The sequence below is a fragment of the Lepisosteus oculatus genome, chromosome 8, assembly GCF_040954835.1.
Source record: "Lepisosteus oculatus isolate fLepOcu1 chromosome 8, fLepOcu1.hap2, whole genome shotgun sequence".
Taxonomy (NCBI): domain Eukaryota; kingdom Metazoa; phylum Chordata; class Actinopteri; order Semionotiformes; family Lepisosteidae; genus Lepisosteus; species Lepisosteus oculatus.
The window spans coordinates 43,326,252-43,341,543 of record NC_090703.1 but is presented as its reverse complement, the minus strand read 5'-3'; the positions used below and the strand labels follow the sequence as shown (position 1 = coordinate 43,341,543).

At 35.5% G+C, this 15,292-nt stretch overlaps 1 protein-coding gene across 2 annotated transcripts; it reads left to right on the top strand.

Moving 5' to 3' along the window:
• The first annotated feature begins 1,148 nt into the window (after positions 1-1,148).
• eda2r (ectodysplasin A2 receptor) lies at positions 1,149-11,213 on the top strand. 2 transcript variants are annotated; one of them, XM_015351316.2, is made up of 10 exons: positions 1,149-1,359; positions 1,815-1,902; positions 2,444-2,552; positions 3,544-3,722; positions 4,699-4,787; positions 5,424-5,588; positions 6,093-6,203; positions 6,603-7,135; positions 7,846-7,891; positions 9,420-11,213. In XM_015351316.2, exons 3-10 carry the CDS (start codon positions 2,445-2,447, stop codon positions 9,704-9,706), a joined length of 1,518 nt encoding a protein of 505 aa, XP_015206802.1. In that variant the 5' UTR covers positions 1,149-1,359; positions 1,815-1,902; position 2,444; the 3' UTR covers positions 9,707-11,213. The 2 variants fall into 2 exon arrangements, with proteins under 2 accessions (XP_015206802.1, XP_015206801.1); XM_015351315.2 differs by having other exon boundaries at positions 2,416-2,552.
• The last annotated feature ends 4,079 nt before the right edge of the window (positions 11,214-15,292 follow it).

The window sequence follows — 15,292 nt, the reverse complement described above, 5'->3', positions numbered from 1 at the left end:
TCTTCTTAGTCTTTCCCAGACTTTCTCTTCTGGATCCCCTTTGTAATCTGGCGGCAATGACTGGAACATATCTTGATTTGTATCATACATTCTTTGCTATGCAGCCAAACGTTTTGTGTGGTTTATTATTCTCGGAAAATGGCTGTCTCTGGAGCACGGTTTGAATTTCTACAGTACTGTACCTATCCAGTTATTACTTTAGTTAGTGTTTGTCCTCAACTTTTAAGTTTGGTTCATAGATACAGAAATATTAATTTGATCTTATTGGCTCCCTCTATTGGGATCTCTGTGGTTTCCTTGGACACAGAACACAATTTAACACTGTAGGGTCCATTGCAATGTCTATTGCTGTGCTGAGGGGTCTACGTGCTATGAGCACCCTGAGACTCTAGATTACTTGATTACTTGGAGGATAAGTTCCTACTGAATATAGAGTGATGCTTATACTGTATATGTCTATCAAGGAACTGAAAGCATAACAACTATTAAAAGGATAGGAAACCGAGAGTACTTTATACATACTGTAGGTGTGAATTCTCCAATTGGAGTGACAATTAGTAAGGTATGAACAAATATGAAGGTTATACATTTGTAATAAGTGCACAATACATAATATGTTACATTTACATATTTGACATGCATTACATTAAAATCAGTTTCGTAAACACATCATCATTTCCAGTGAAGACTTAATTTTGTTAAATTTATATACTGCAGATTTGTGATCAAATACTGAGTTCTTCATAATCAGTGTGTAACTTTAAACATTTTTTCCTCCTTAACAAATAGCATTAATTGCGTGAATAAAAGTGGAACATACTGCTCATATCCCGCTATCTAACGTTCACCTCCCACATTAATCCCCCTCGAGGCACACGTTTGAAATATTATGAGGAACGCTTTTAAGATAAAAATGGATTTAATAAGTAATCCACACGGGATTTTTTATTCACCACTTCTATAGGCGCATTAACTCAACATTAAACGAGTATTCTCGGATTCCCTTCCCACATAAATAGCATCTATATTCTTATTTGACAACTCAGCTGCCTTAATAACTCAATGGTCTGAGCAAATCAATTCAAAAAGACCGCTTTTGGAAGTGTACGAATGCCCCGCGAACACTCCTTGCTCGGACTGGTGTTTCTAGTGGATTGGGGGACTTGGGTGCCGAGCATTAGGCATTGAGAAAGATGACTCCCACACACTACGCCGACTAGTGAAAGATTGCTTCAAAATTGCACGGTGTTGCATCAACATACCCTAACACTAGTTTAAGTATAATTTGCTTACCGAATGACCCGTGCGCTCGTTCCACTACCGCCAGTAAAAAATAATCAGACACCGCGACCTTACCAGGTAATAACAACACTAAGTTCTTTTGCGTGAAGTTGAAAGTTAAGTGTAAAATTTAAGCGCGTTATCTACTCAATAAGAAGCAGCAAAGGAACATTAGTATAATCTTAAATATTTAAGAAGAAACGAGTAATTGATTATCGACAACCCACCTGAACTATTTCATTTGTTTATATTTATGTATTTGTTCTCGATGCGATATACTGTATCTCCTAGGAAGCACTTTGTATAGGATTATTACAGCTTGAAAGTGATGCTCTGTAAGTGCTGAGGGCAAGTCGGGGCATGTACAATGAGCGCTTCGTGATGGAATATAGCAGAATTTGGGCTCCACGCTAGTGTTTTTGATTGGAGACAAGAAAGGGTTCTTTTTAAAAATTGTGGAACAAATGAATGCAGGTACAGTACTGAGATTTGCTTTTCAAAGAAAACGAGTTGGCAATTATTGTGTTTGGCAGAAGGAAGGATCTGTCGGAATGATGACTCACTCCCTCTAGTACCGAGTTCAAGTGAAATAAGCATTGTTGCGGTTTATCAGCTTTGAAGGTAAAAAAAAAAGTTATTATAATCCAATGCTGTTCGTTACAACTAACCAATTACAGAATTATGGGAATCAAAACTGTGTGTATATATATAAAAACAAACTTTAATGCTAAGCAAGTTGGGTTTTTTTTCCACAATGCAGTGAGCGAGCATGTACAGTAGTGTAGTTGCGGTGCTGTTTATTGGGATGGAATTGTAAAAGATGCAGAGAGAAACTTTCATAATGGGAAAGGGAAAGGCGTAAAAACAATAGAAACCATTTCGTATGTTTCGTATAAGCACACGTTTTGATAAGAGTCATGATTTTGGTTTTGTTCAAGGAATGGGATATAACGTAGCAGATGATGTTAGTAGCGGACTATGGATACTGTATTTCTACTAATAATTTTTCATATTAATAAATAATAAAGTAATAAATAAATGACATGACTGTTTATACGGTGTTTCAGTCTCTGAACTACATTTGCATCAACTTTCTGATGTAAAACAGTACTCATTTCTTTTTTGTCCTTGCAGATCTCTGACAAATTGTTTTTTTCTGTAGTATGACCTCATCTACTTCATGTATTATGGATTGCTCAGAAATGGAGTACTTTGACAATGGCAAATGTATTCTTTGCTTGAAATGTGGACCAGGAGAGGAGCTTTCTCAGGTGAGATAGGAAACCTTCATCCCTATTATAGTATTTTCATCTTTATGTTATCAATGCCAAGTGATCCCTGTATTATTATAATTATGGGATTTGTATATGCGCTGTATATACGTATAAACATAAGATCACTATCAATATTTGCTGCATTTTAGTAAAAACTGTATAAAAAGAGTTAAAAACCTATATCCAAAACACAAGACAAAACAAAGATAAAACATAAGAAGGATAGTGGTACAATCAATACAGATACAAGGAGATCATGCCCCCAGGTAAAATTAGAGCTCTCCAGTACAAACACAAATGAAAGAGTACAACTAGGATTTCAGATTACTGTATGATGGAACAGGGTTCATTCTGACTATGGCAATCTCATATGAAAAGAATTTTGCCAGCAAAAAAAGCTTTGTTTCGAGTCCATACAAGTACTATACACTTGGCAGATGTGCCCTCATTCTACACATTTGCTGTGAATAGTGAGTGTTTTGTCAAAGAAGGTTTACTTATGAACTAAAGCTACTTCTTTTGGTCAGAGGATATGTGCAGATTCCATTCTCTCTTCTACTGTGAATCTTTTGTTGATTAGGATAAAGATGAATAAAGTTTAGATTGTATCTAGCTAGATGAAAATGATGAAACTGCTGATTTTTCAGTACTTCTATGCAGCCAAATGGAAGAAATTAGATTTACCATAAGATAAGATTTAATCAATCTTTAATTATGTAGATCCTTATGAAAGAAAATTATAATATCAGATTGAATATGTCCAAACATTTCCTTGTGTAATGAGGAAATTATATAATGTATTTCTCATTATGTAACGAGAAATCCATATTTCTCTTGTTAATACTGGAGATTATTTCAAACTTAAATTTCTGTCCTTTCTGCTGTCCTCTATTCTCGCCTGGGATGATTAAAGAGAAAGATTTTCTGTTTTAAGTCTTTTTAGTTTTGCCCCAATGCTTAGTTTGTCTCTGGTTTAACATGTCAACAGGAGTGTGGCTTTGGAAGTGGAGGAGAAGCACACTGCTTAAAATGTAAGCCTAGGCATTATAAAGATGACTGGGGGCATCATGACTGCAAACCCTGTTTATCCTGTAAACTATTGAATCGATACCAGAAGGCTAACTGCACGGCCGGCAGCAATGCAGTATGTGGGGATTGTTTACCTGGGTAAGTCAACATACTGTATGTATCATAGGTGTGTGTGACGTGTACATGCTTGTCTCCAGATAGAATTCTATCACTGTTTTTAGATATTTTCCTAGTCATGTCACAATGCTCCTACCCCACCTCAGCAGCAGTGAAGTCAGCTAAACTGAGCAGCTGTTTATTGTCCTTAGGAGGGGGTAATAAGGGGTCATGTCACTGTAACAGGTTTATCTTACATAAATTCTGCACAGAGATGGGAGTCCCAGCTGAATGCATATTTGGCTTGCTTAATCTGAGTTGAATTTCACATATAATGACTTTGGTGCAATTCTAATTGCTCACTTCTTCACCTGCACTACAGTGTATTGGGGTTTCTGGTGCAGAATAGATGTTGCCCAAATGGATTCTGAACTTCAGTGACGTGAATCCTCCCATTTGGGATGAAAACTCCTACAGAAGTGCAAGGGATTATTTTTATTAAAACAGTGTCATAAAAAACATTAAGATGACTCTGTGATACTGAAGCAGGACTGTTTGCATGGGATAATATAAACTGCAGATGTTTGACATTGACAGGAGTAAAGCATTATACTTAACATAAGCCCTGTTGTCTACAGATGCAGACATTAATTTACCCATAAAGATACATGAAAGGTTGCAAACAACAGGAGGACATTCAGCCAATCCACAGTAGTTTGTTTGGCTAATTGATCAGAAGGTCTCATCCAGAAATTTCTTGAAAGAATCCCGGGTATACACTGAACATAATTGTTGGGTACTTTGTTCCAGAGGGCCACAATTCCTTCCATGCAAAAGTGTTTTGTTGGTCTCAAGTTTCACCTGTATCCTCTGATTTGACTGATGAGCTCAGTTCATTTACCTAATTTCCTAATTTAAGGAAATGAAAGCCATTTTGTACGCTGTGACATAAAATCCAAAGAGCCAGATTAATTAATTTTACATTGAATTTTAAACTGCTTTCTTTTATTACTTTCAGATATTACAGGAAAATCCGTATTGATGGTTTGCATGATATGGAGTGCATGCCTTGTAGTCACTCATCCTCCAGTGATCCTCAATGCTCTAGTAAGTTATTGAATTACATGAGGCATGCTATAGAATAAGCAACAATACTTGACGGACATTTTTAAAAGGAACATAATTTAAAATGTAAAAATAACTCTGAAAGGTTAATGTGGTTACCATATTGAAAATTGGAGTTAGTTAAGTGACGGTTTAAGGCAGAGCTTTTCATAATAATAGAGCTTCTAAAACGTGACTGTCAAAATAATCAAATTCAGGATGAATAGAGTTTGTATGTTACACAAAGGAAGTTTTAAGAACATTAATATTTGTCAGCAGAGTTCCTAAATCCAGTTATTTTGAGGTTAATGCTCAAGCTAACATGTCTGATTCTGGTAACTTTGTTCTCACAAATATCCCAACTTTATAAAACCAGTAGTTTAGCAGAACCTTCTATAAATTTCTGTTTTAAAGCTTGTCAATGAGGGAAAAAAAACACATTTTGCACTCTCCCTAGGTCTGATATTAAAAATCATACTTAGTAAAGTGTAGTTATCCACACCAATTCCAACATGTTTCGGTATCAAAAAATGTCAAAGCTGATGTGTGGTATTAAGTCCCAAATTGAGCAGGTTACATTTCAAAGATCATCTTCAATTTTCTACAACAGCATCAAATTGTATTATTATTGCTTTGCAGGTAGCAGTGGAATTGGTGTAGTAAAAGTCTGGAGCTCTAAAACCCCACCTCAGGATGCTGCTATTGCTTCTGTCATTTGTGCCGCCTTTGTCACCATGGTGATTGCTTTGTCACTCCTGTGTTATGTGTACCGTCGACGTACCTTTATTAGGAACCTTGGTCAAGGTATTGTTTTAAGCAATAGTATACTGTAAATGTTGAAGTATTATGAGATACAGTTTGTGTTACAAACATTTCATTAGCTCACAATGAAAATAGTGTTTTGTTAAAAAAATCTTATCATATTATAGGATTTTAATAGGTGATCAGTGCTCAACAATTGTATAACAGGCTTCTTTTCCAACTAATTAAACCTTATTTTAGGGCCTTTATCTTTAAACTGGCTTACTTACAAAAATATAATTTACAAATAAGAATAATTTATATTAAATTGTAAATGCAGCAAAGCCCAGTGAATAACCAGCTTTTCTTATTTAATAAAATGTGTTCTAGAATATTTATGGAAATCAAATATAATCATCTTACTATTTTGTTGAAAAATAAAATTCAGTTCAATTTAAAAAGAAGGAGTACACACTAATATAGTTGTTTTGTTTTATTTTTTGGTTAAAAACTGATTTGAAATCTACATTTATTTTATCTTTAAAAATATTGCATTTTTCCCAAAAGGGTGTTTTGGATCCCAAAATATTGATCAGACTGAGGTGGGGTATTCTGCAAATACTGTTGAAAATACAAGAACTCCAAGCCCAAAAACACAGGATAAAGACAAGGCTGAAGGTCAGTGCCATGAATAATCTTAGAAATTATAACTTGCAACAATGAAACAACAGTTTCTATTTATAATGACTCTCTTTATAATTGGAAATCATTGGAAATCAATAGTCTTTCCTTTTGGACACATTTGGACTAATGCACGTGTCCCTCTGCATTCTGCCCCCTTTATAATGCAACTACCAGTTATTGCTGATGTCAAATTCTATATTAACTGTGGTTTCTCTGGTACAGGGCACTGTACGTACTTAAGAATAACAACAATAACTGTAGAAAGAGTGAGCTGAATCTGTATTATCAAATTGTAATGTATCTCTTTGTAAAATTGCTTGTTCTACCAATTTTGATAGCCAGTGCTTATCAAGTTTTTCTCTACTTTTTCTAATTCATTTTCTAATTCTGCAGGTCGTTCTGACTCGTTGGCTACAGACGATTCTCCCGCTAGCTTGAGATCTTTTGTTCAGGCCCATACATTCCCAGGAACAGTGGTGAAACACCCCGTGCTGAAACCTCAGCATGTGAGCAGCTCGTCAGAAACCCAACCTTTGATGAGAGATTCAACCTGCAGCAACTGCTCTTCTGGATGCCAATCCCAAAGATCCTCGAGCTTCAGACATAGTGCTGAATACCCCTCAGAGTCTGCTTGTATTCAGCCAGTGGTTACAGCAGTGCCGGCTAACCAATACTGTGCATCAGACCAGCATGAAAGGCATCAGCATGCTCCAGTAGAATGTACAGAGTTAGATTTTAATAGCCCTGCTGGTTTGGAGAACAGTGGACTTGATGCTGAGATTATAGGACCAGCAGAAACTAGTATAAGGTGTATGGATAATGTGTCTGTGGAGCAAAATAATGTACTGTTTGCCAGTTGTACACAAAACATTGACAGCTGCGCGAAAGCTAATCAACAATCCTGCATCAACAACTGCAGTAATTTGGTAATTGCCTTTATTTCAATTTACAGAATATTCAGAAAAAAACTCAGAAAGGATTATTATACTGAGAGACATTAAAAATCTAACAACGACCCTTGGTTATAACACTCATTTGCTATGTTTTTAGTGTCTCTCAGTATTATTCTAATTTTTGTTAATCTTTATTGTTATTTTGTAAATCTTACTTTTAAAATATAAATTGTATAATGTATACATATAATGCTTGTTTTTGAATAACAATTCAAACAAAGGAAGGATAATGTTCACATTGACATGACATTTTTGAATTACTGAATATTCTATGATAGAACAATTTTTTCCCCACAAAACCAGGAGAGAAAACTAAAATGTATTGATTCTATACATACAAAGGAGTAAAAAACAACAAAAAAGGCAGTCTGGATTTAATGCAATCCAGTAAAAGGTCACAGACCTTTGTCTGTCTGTTTTATGTACAGTATTAGAAGAATTTCTCAGAAAAAAACTATTTAGCAATCACTTGAGCATAATTACTGTACGTCTTCCACATACAGTACTTGACATTATTGTAAGCCTTATCTTCCTTATGAAGAAATTTCACTGAATATTCCTTAAATTTAACTCGGCAGATGCAAATTTAAATTTTACAGATGCAGATGAACAGTAGTATTATTTATTAATTTTTGGTTCACTAACATAGTGTCCCTGATTTTTCCAATATTGTTTTTTTCCAGGATTCTGTTCAAAACATAGTAAAGAGGAGTTGTGATCTCATGCATGGTGAGTACAGTTTTCAGTTAAATTAGATTGTAATGCTAACAGCATATTCTTAATCAATCTAGATTAATGAAGAATTAATCAAAGCTTATGACTCTCTTGTCCAACCAAGTTTCTTTTTAGAGATTAGGTGACTAATCTGTTTCTAATGGTACAGTTATTATTATCTATCTTAGAAAATATCTTACTGTCAAATATCCAAACTAAAAAACACTAAGCTTTCTGAGAATTTGGAACATGTCACAATAGTAAAAAGTTTTGCAACCAGATTTTAAAAGCGTGTATTTGCATTTTAAATATTTGTAAAAGTTTTAACGATGTATTGGTAGAAATTATTTATTCAAACGAATAAATTACATATGCCACTTACTGAACAAAATAATAATGAGGCTGATTCAGATTAATCGACGACTTTCTAAAAATGCAATACCATTGGGTTTTTACATTATGATTAATATACTGATTAGGCATGTGCCTAAATTATGCTCTTTTTGCACTCACAAAACTGAATGCAAATACAATCATTGGAAAATACTTATAAAGCATTCCTAACATTTCTGAAGTATACTTATTTACCACTGTGTTTGAAATCTTAACAGAACTTCATTCTTTTGTACTATGATAAGTAATCCAGTAGTTAAGTAATTTTAACTGTTAAAATCTTAATTTTCTATATGAATGGTTTAATGCTTTAATTCAGGTTATTCTACAAAAGCTGCCTGCTTCAGAAACTTTTTGAGCTAGTGTAGGAGGCTGGATTTAGAAAACCTGTTTCCCACTATGCACTGATGTGTCCCAAAACTATCCTTTATCTTGGCTAAGAAATATAGTTAAACCTACAATACTTTACTGTTTGGGAGGCTGCAGGGAAAAAAGAGACAATTCTGCCAAGAGAGCAAACAGCATACTTGGAAACACATACTTTTTTCTCTAGCCTTATTAATGGCTGAGGAGAATGAGATATGCCTTTCCTTAAAGCAGAAACATTCACTGGATGCTAGTATAATAATTTGAGCCTCTTATTTTAATGTGACTCCTCCTGATTTAGAATCTGGTTCAAATTTGAAGTTTCTGATTGGAAATCCAGCTTCTTAGCTGTCAAGTCTGAAATATAACAGAAGTACTTAATGGCAGCTGATACAAATATGTAATAGCAGTAATTTGTAGCCCTCATATTTTAAGATGAACTGTTTTTAATAAAAAAAAACAATTTTGTTACTAGAACAAAAATGTCAGACTACTTTCCTTTGGGAGCTTCGTTTTTATAGAAGACAATTTGAAGAGGGTACATCTAACAGGTCCTTAAAGTCTGAATAACCACACATGAGCAAATTTTCAAGGACTTGTTTCTTTGTTGTGTTGCAAGACATCACAAGAGCATTTGCTGTGTGATTAATTTTTAGTGATAAAAATAAGTGGTAAAGTTTAACCACACTGACATTAAGATGTAGAGAGCTTTGTGTGTGAATATTTCATATGGAAGCTTGTAAACTTGAATATCCTTTAATCACACCACCGTTGTCATCTTTAGGAGTCCGTTTGTGGAGTCTCCCGAAAGCTCTTGTTCAGTCTCTGTCTCTGAAGCTGGATCCATCATTCCCTGGAGTGAAAAATTATAGGCAAGTGGGCCTGGAGCTGGGAGTGCCAGAGGAAGTGATAAACAATATTGCGGGGTTTGAGAATGTATTTAACTACCTCTCCTCCTGCACTTTGAACACAGTCCCTGACCTTGTAAAAACTTTACATTACGTGCAGAGGTTCGATGCCCTATTTATGCTATGTGAATATGCAACTCAAAGCCAGTCTGGTGTCTGTTAGCTGTCAAAAACAAAAATGCAATCTCTGTGGTCCTGGTGAGCACAAATTAAGCCATTAAATGTGGGAATGTGGGAGAAAGGCATTACCATATAACTGGCAGGGAAATAAAATGCAGGCCGCTGATTTTTTTAAAATGTCTGTGAAGACACACTGCCAGGAATCAGATGTGTGTTTGACACTTATACATACTGTATATATAATTTTAATTGTCCATTGTTTTAATGTTTGCTTTGTTAAAAGCTAACACTACAGAGCTACAGTATTGGAAGATGTGGTGCTGGAGGGATGATAGTTTATATGTAGTACAATGTAAGAATTGTGTATTGTGTTTTTGTATACTTGTGCACAGTTTTTGTGCTGGTTGTATATCTTCACTGTATTTCTTTACAGCATTCCTCTGTGTTCAAGGAACGGATTTATTTTACAATCTGATAATCTGATGTCTCTTTATTCTGTTTCCAGAATAAAAAATAAAACAGAATTATGGCATGGTGATTAAATTTATCAAATAAAAGCTATTGTGGCATGACAGTTCCTAATCTAGTGGGAGTACTAAAACCTAATTACGTAATTCAGCATTAACATTTTTTTGGTGGAAAGAAAAGTTGAAAAGTAAAATTAAAATCTTTTAGAAGCTCTTGTCAAAAATGAGTTACAGTACACATTCCAGAATATTTTAAAAGCTCTGGCACAAGAGTTAAATGATCAATGTGCATTATAACTACTTTGGTTCCTTATTTTCACGAAGATGTATTTATTTCTTCTACATTTAAATTGTGTTTTAGTTTGTTGTCAGAATTGTTCCCCCTTTCAAATTGAAATTGTGGTCTTGTTTACTTTGAAAAACCTGACCTGCAGCATAGAATAATCCAATTGCAATTCTTTAAAATCCTAAACGAAAATCTTACAGTTAAAGGTTGTGTAAAAATCAGAGGCTAAAGAAAACGGCCTTAACTAAGTAAGGTTTGTGTAATACATGTTTAACTTGATATATTTCCCTTTTCTGTAGTTCTGGAGACCACATTAAGATAGAAGAAGGTTTTGTGGCTTAAATATATTTGCTTGAAAAATGTTGTAATTGTGGGTGATCACATTTCAGAACATAAGCACAACTGAGTGCCACAGAGATACAGTTACCTAAGAATAACTTTTTTTGTCAAGCAAAAATATTGTTTCTTGAAATAGTAGAGCAGTGCAGAGAGACCTCTGTGCATTAGTGAAGAATGCTTTGTAAGCATTAAATTTATGTTGATGTTTAATGTTTCAGGTCATTCTGGAATTTGATGTGTCAGTATTATGAAATGGTCCTAAATATAATGTTGTGTTCAAATAGATTTACAGATCATTTCTTATCCCAACTGTAATACTGCCTGATACCTGTAAATTTTACATTTTAAAATTATTTTTTAATCGTTTGTTAGGTCATAAAATGTGTTTTCCTGGTGCTGTTATAAAGATAATTCTTCTTTTTATTTTTATTATATTAAAAGCTTATAAGTCTTTGTTAGGTTGTATTTATTGCTTGATTTATTGCTGTCCCCACTTGTGTAATAGTCAGAACTGATAAACACAGTTCTGACAAACGTATAGCAAAATCCAATCAACTGAGATGATAATCGACAAAGCCCTAGAGATGCAGAGTCAGGAATTTGTCCTGCTTGCTCATGGCTCCAGGGTCCTAAGATTTATTGCATCCTCAGGTATTTGTGTACAGTAGTTTTCTTTTTATCCTAGTGTTACTGTAGGTTTTTGTTGGTTATTTCAGTTTTCCTAAACCTCCCTTAAAACAGACTTCTGTACATTTGATTAGCTATTCAAAATTGTACCTTTCTCAATGACCTTACAATGGACTGGAAAATTAGTTTCTGTTTTTATCCTATACTTCCAGTATAGACTTGACTTTCTGTGACCATCATCAGCATAAGTGCTTTTCTGCTAATACAGAAGTTAGGAACTCAACTAATCTCACACTTCTGTTTTTTTTAAGGTACTGTACAGTACATATGCCTGCTCTGCTCTCCTTCTAGCACATTTTCTAGCACAAGGTTTTCAGGTCTCGCTGGGAGACAAACATCGCACGTCAAGCACTTGGCATTGCTAGACCTTACCTTTTGTCACTCCTGCGTCTCTCCCACCTTGTCATATATTTGACGCTTGCCAGCCTTTCTAGCTAGCTCTGTGCTAGCAAGGTGGGAGAGACTGCCGTTCAGCTCATCCAAGACAAATGTTCTTGAACAAGCAGCTCAATAGAAAACAGTTGGGATACTTGCATTTGCCACAATATTAACGAATATCTACAGTAGTTCCCCTGATGTTACTCTTCCATGTGTGCTTCCCTTTTTTCTCTTGCCCCTCTTTTTTTCTGAATCACTGCTCTCTCCTTCTCCCCTTCCTTTTCACTCTGTTTCTGAATTAGCTTCAGACCCACTGTACCTGTCTCTAGCCTAACTCCTCATTCCCCAGTCTTTTACTTGTCCCTGGAGGAGCTTGTCTGGTCATTGAAGCCCACTTTCCCCAAGGGTACGAGTGCATGGTATCAGTGTGCTCTGGGTCAGGGCTTCTCCTTCACTGCCCTCACCATTCCTGATGTTTACCCTCTGCCTTTAACCCCCTCCTCTGCTGATGATCAAATGGAGCAGTGGCAGCCCTCTTTCACTTCAAGCCACCTACTCTTGGGTGCACTGGATTCCTGTTAGTTTTCAGGACCTTTGCTTTTTCTGGTATTTTTCTTCAGATTCATCACTTCAAGAACATCACTTTAGCCGATGTGTTTTTTAGGGATTTCACACAGAATCCATCATCATCTGTCATCAGAAAATCATAGCTGTACCAAATAAGAGCAGGTAATAACTCACTACCAGTTAATATTCTGCTTTTGTCTCTGTGCAGATGACCTCAGGCTACTCTTTCCAGGTTGGCACAGTGTTTTCCACTACCCACCACAGAATTCCAGTCCAGCCTATCAATAGCTGAAGAATGTACCTGAAGAAGTTTGTCAGTGTTTTGAGGTTCCTTTAATCCTTTTTGGAAATTATAGCAGCCTTAACCTTGTGGCCAGGGTCTAGTAATGCTTATAATTTTAAGTACGCTATTTAGTTTCAATGTGGCATCGTTTTAATTAGAATTTGACAAACTACTGAAAAGTTTTTAGTATGCTACTTCTTTATATTTGTCATAGTATCACATAAATTAGAATTTGGCTAAATTACTGAAATACTGTTAACCCATATCATACTAACTGTGGACTTCAAAGCTTTTTCCAACCTATGTTAAAAGGTTTTTTTCCCAAAAAATAAAGATTTGTTTACACAGGAACTTAGAAGGATAGTTTCACTATGAAGAAAACTCAGATGAAAACATGTTTTAATAGTTTAACATGGCAAGTGTAAGTGTATTTTCTGTAAAAGTATTATAGCTCAGTTTCAAGAATGTTGGCTTTCATACCCTGATACTTCAATCATTTTCAACAGGAGCTGCTCCTCTGGATCTAGTTAAAGTCAATCAAAGTAAAATCAAACTTCTACCTACATTCTTATCAAATAGCCCTTTAATGTCATCTGCAAAAATGAAGGAGTTGGAGGTTATGCTTGTGCTGGACTTCAACAGATCTGCACATTGTGTATACTGCTACTGTATATGCTCATAAATGAGATCATGCAAACACCATAACAGCTTTCCAGGATTAAAATTTACCATAGATAAATAATTTAATAAACCTTATTTTGTATGTTTAAAATATTTGAAGTAGTTTTTCAGACAGAAATTGCCAGCATCAATGCCTGCAATTTCTTTTTATTCAAATATGCTTTTCAGGGTGTTTATTATTTGTTTAGTTTGCATTTACTGTAACTTTAGAAATTCTGCTGTGATTTTTGTAATAATAATTGCTTACACTTATATAATGCTTTTCTGGACACTCCTTTCAAAGTGCTTTACAGGTAATGGGGACTCCCCTGCAGCACCACCAATGTGCAGCATCCACCTGGATGGTGCGACGGCAGCCATAGTGCGCCAGAACGCTCACCACACACCAGCTATCAGTGGGGAGAGCAGAGTAATGTAGCCAATTCATAGATAGGGATTATTAGGATGCCATGATTGGTAAGGGCCAAATTGGAAATTTGGCCAGGACACCGGGGTTACACCCCTACTCTTTTCGAGATTTTTAATGACCACAGAGAGTCAGTACCTCGGTTTTACGTCTCATCCAAAGGACGGCGCCTGTTTACAGTATAGTGTCCCCGTCACTATACTGGGGCATTAGGACCCACATGGACCGCAGGGTGAGCACCCCCTGCTGGCCCCATTAACACTTCTTCCAGCAGCAACCTTAGTTTTTCCCAGGAGGTCTGACATCCAGGTACTGATCAGGCTCACACCTGCTTAGCTTCAGTGGGTTGCCAGTTGTGAGTTTCAGGGTGATATGGGTGATATGACAGAGGAAGTTCACCTCAATTTCTCATGACAGAGAGAATCCCATTCTTCTGAGTCTGTCATTATTTGAGGTGTTGAAAAACCTTAAGGTATGTGAAACTTTGTGCTGTGGCCGGATTATGATTTCAAGTTTAAAAGAGAAGGAAATAGCTAATATGGTCATCTGGAAAGTCTGGTAATTTAATATCCATTATCTATATTCTGCTGGCACAATCTAGAGAGCACCTTTACTAGATGCTAAAATTAATATTCTTATCAATCATGTTATGTTACTATTACTCTACAGACATTAAAACACTCTTGGGTCAATTTAATAATTCAGTTAATGTAACTTAGGTCAACATGTAATCTTCCATGAAATTACATCCAATGAGATAAGACAATTATGTTCTCAAGGTTATTTGTCATTTGTGAAACTCAAAAGACTTTGGTTTCAGCCTATTGTCACTTTAGAAATATTATTTTAAAGGATTTAGACTGATGCATAACAATTATTAATATTACTAATGGGAAGGTATGTCTATAGCTTGAGATAAGTGTTGATTAAATACTGCCAACAAATGCATTTGCACCTGCCAAAAATAATTAATACTCTTGAGGACCATTCAAAGAGGGAAAAAAATCTGCATATATTATAGAAATTAAAGGCTTACAGAAGAATAGGAAATGTAAACCGCTCTTGTGTATTTTAGAAGAAATTAAACACAGTTAATAGTCCAAAACTCAAGGACACCAAATTTGTCTGGAGTATGTCTTAAAAAAATAAAGTAACTAATGTTAGGTTCAGATGCAGTTTTGGAAGGAAAGAAGTTAAATAACAGAACTCATTTCAACTCTTTGCTACAAGAGTGGAAATTTCCAGGAAGGCATTGCCACAAAAAGTATTACCCAAGATCATCCCAGTGACAGTCAGTGAAGATGGGATCAGGTGACTTCAGATGAAATCTAATGTTTTCTGAATCTACAAAGTAGTTTTCAACTTGCATGACACAGTGAGGATGAGAAGTACTGTATTGTCCATTAAAATAACAGCTGGACAAAATGTCTGCAGTTGCTGGCATAACAGAGGTTTTTTTCCCCCGTTTGATATAAAGCGTTTCTGTAGCACACAAGAACTTAAGTGGCACTATGCTTGACAACACATTTTCCATC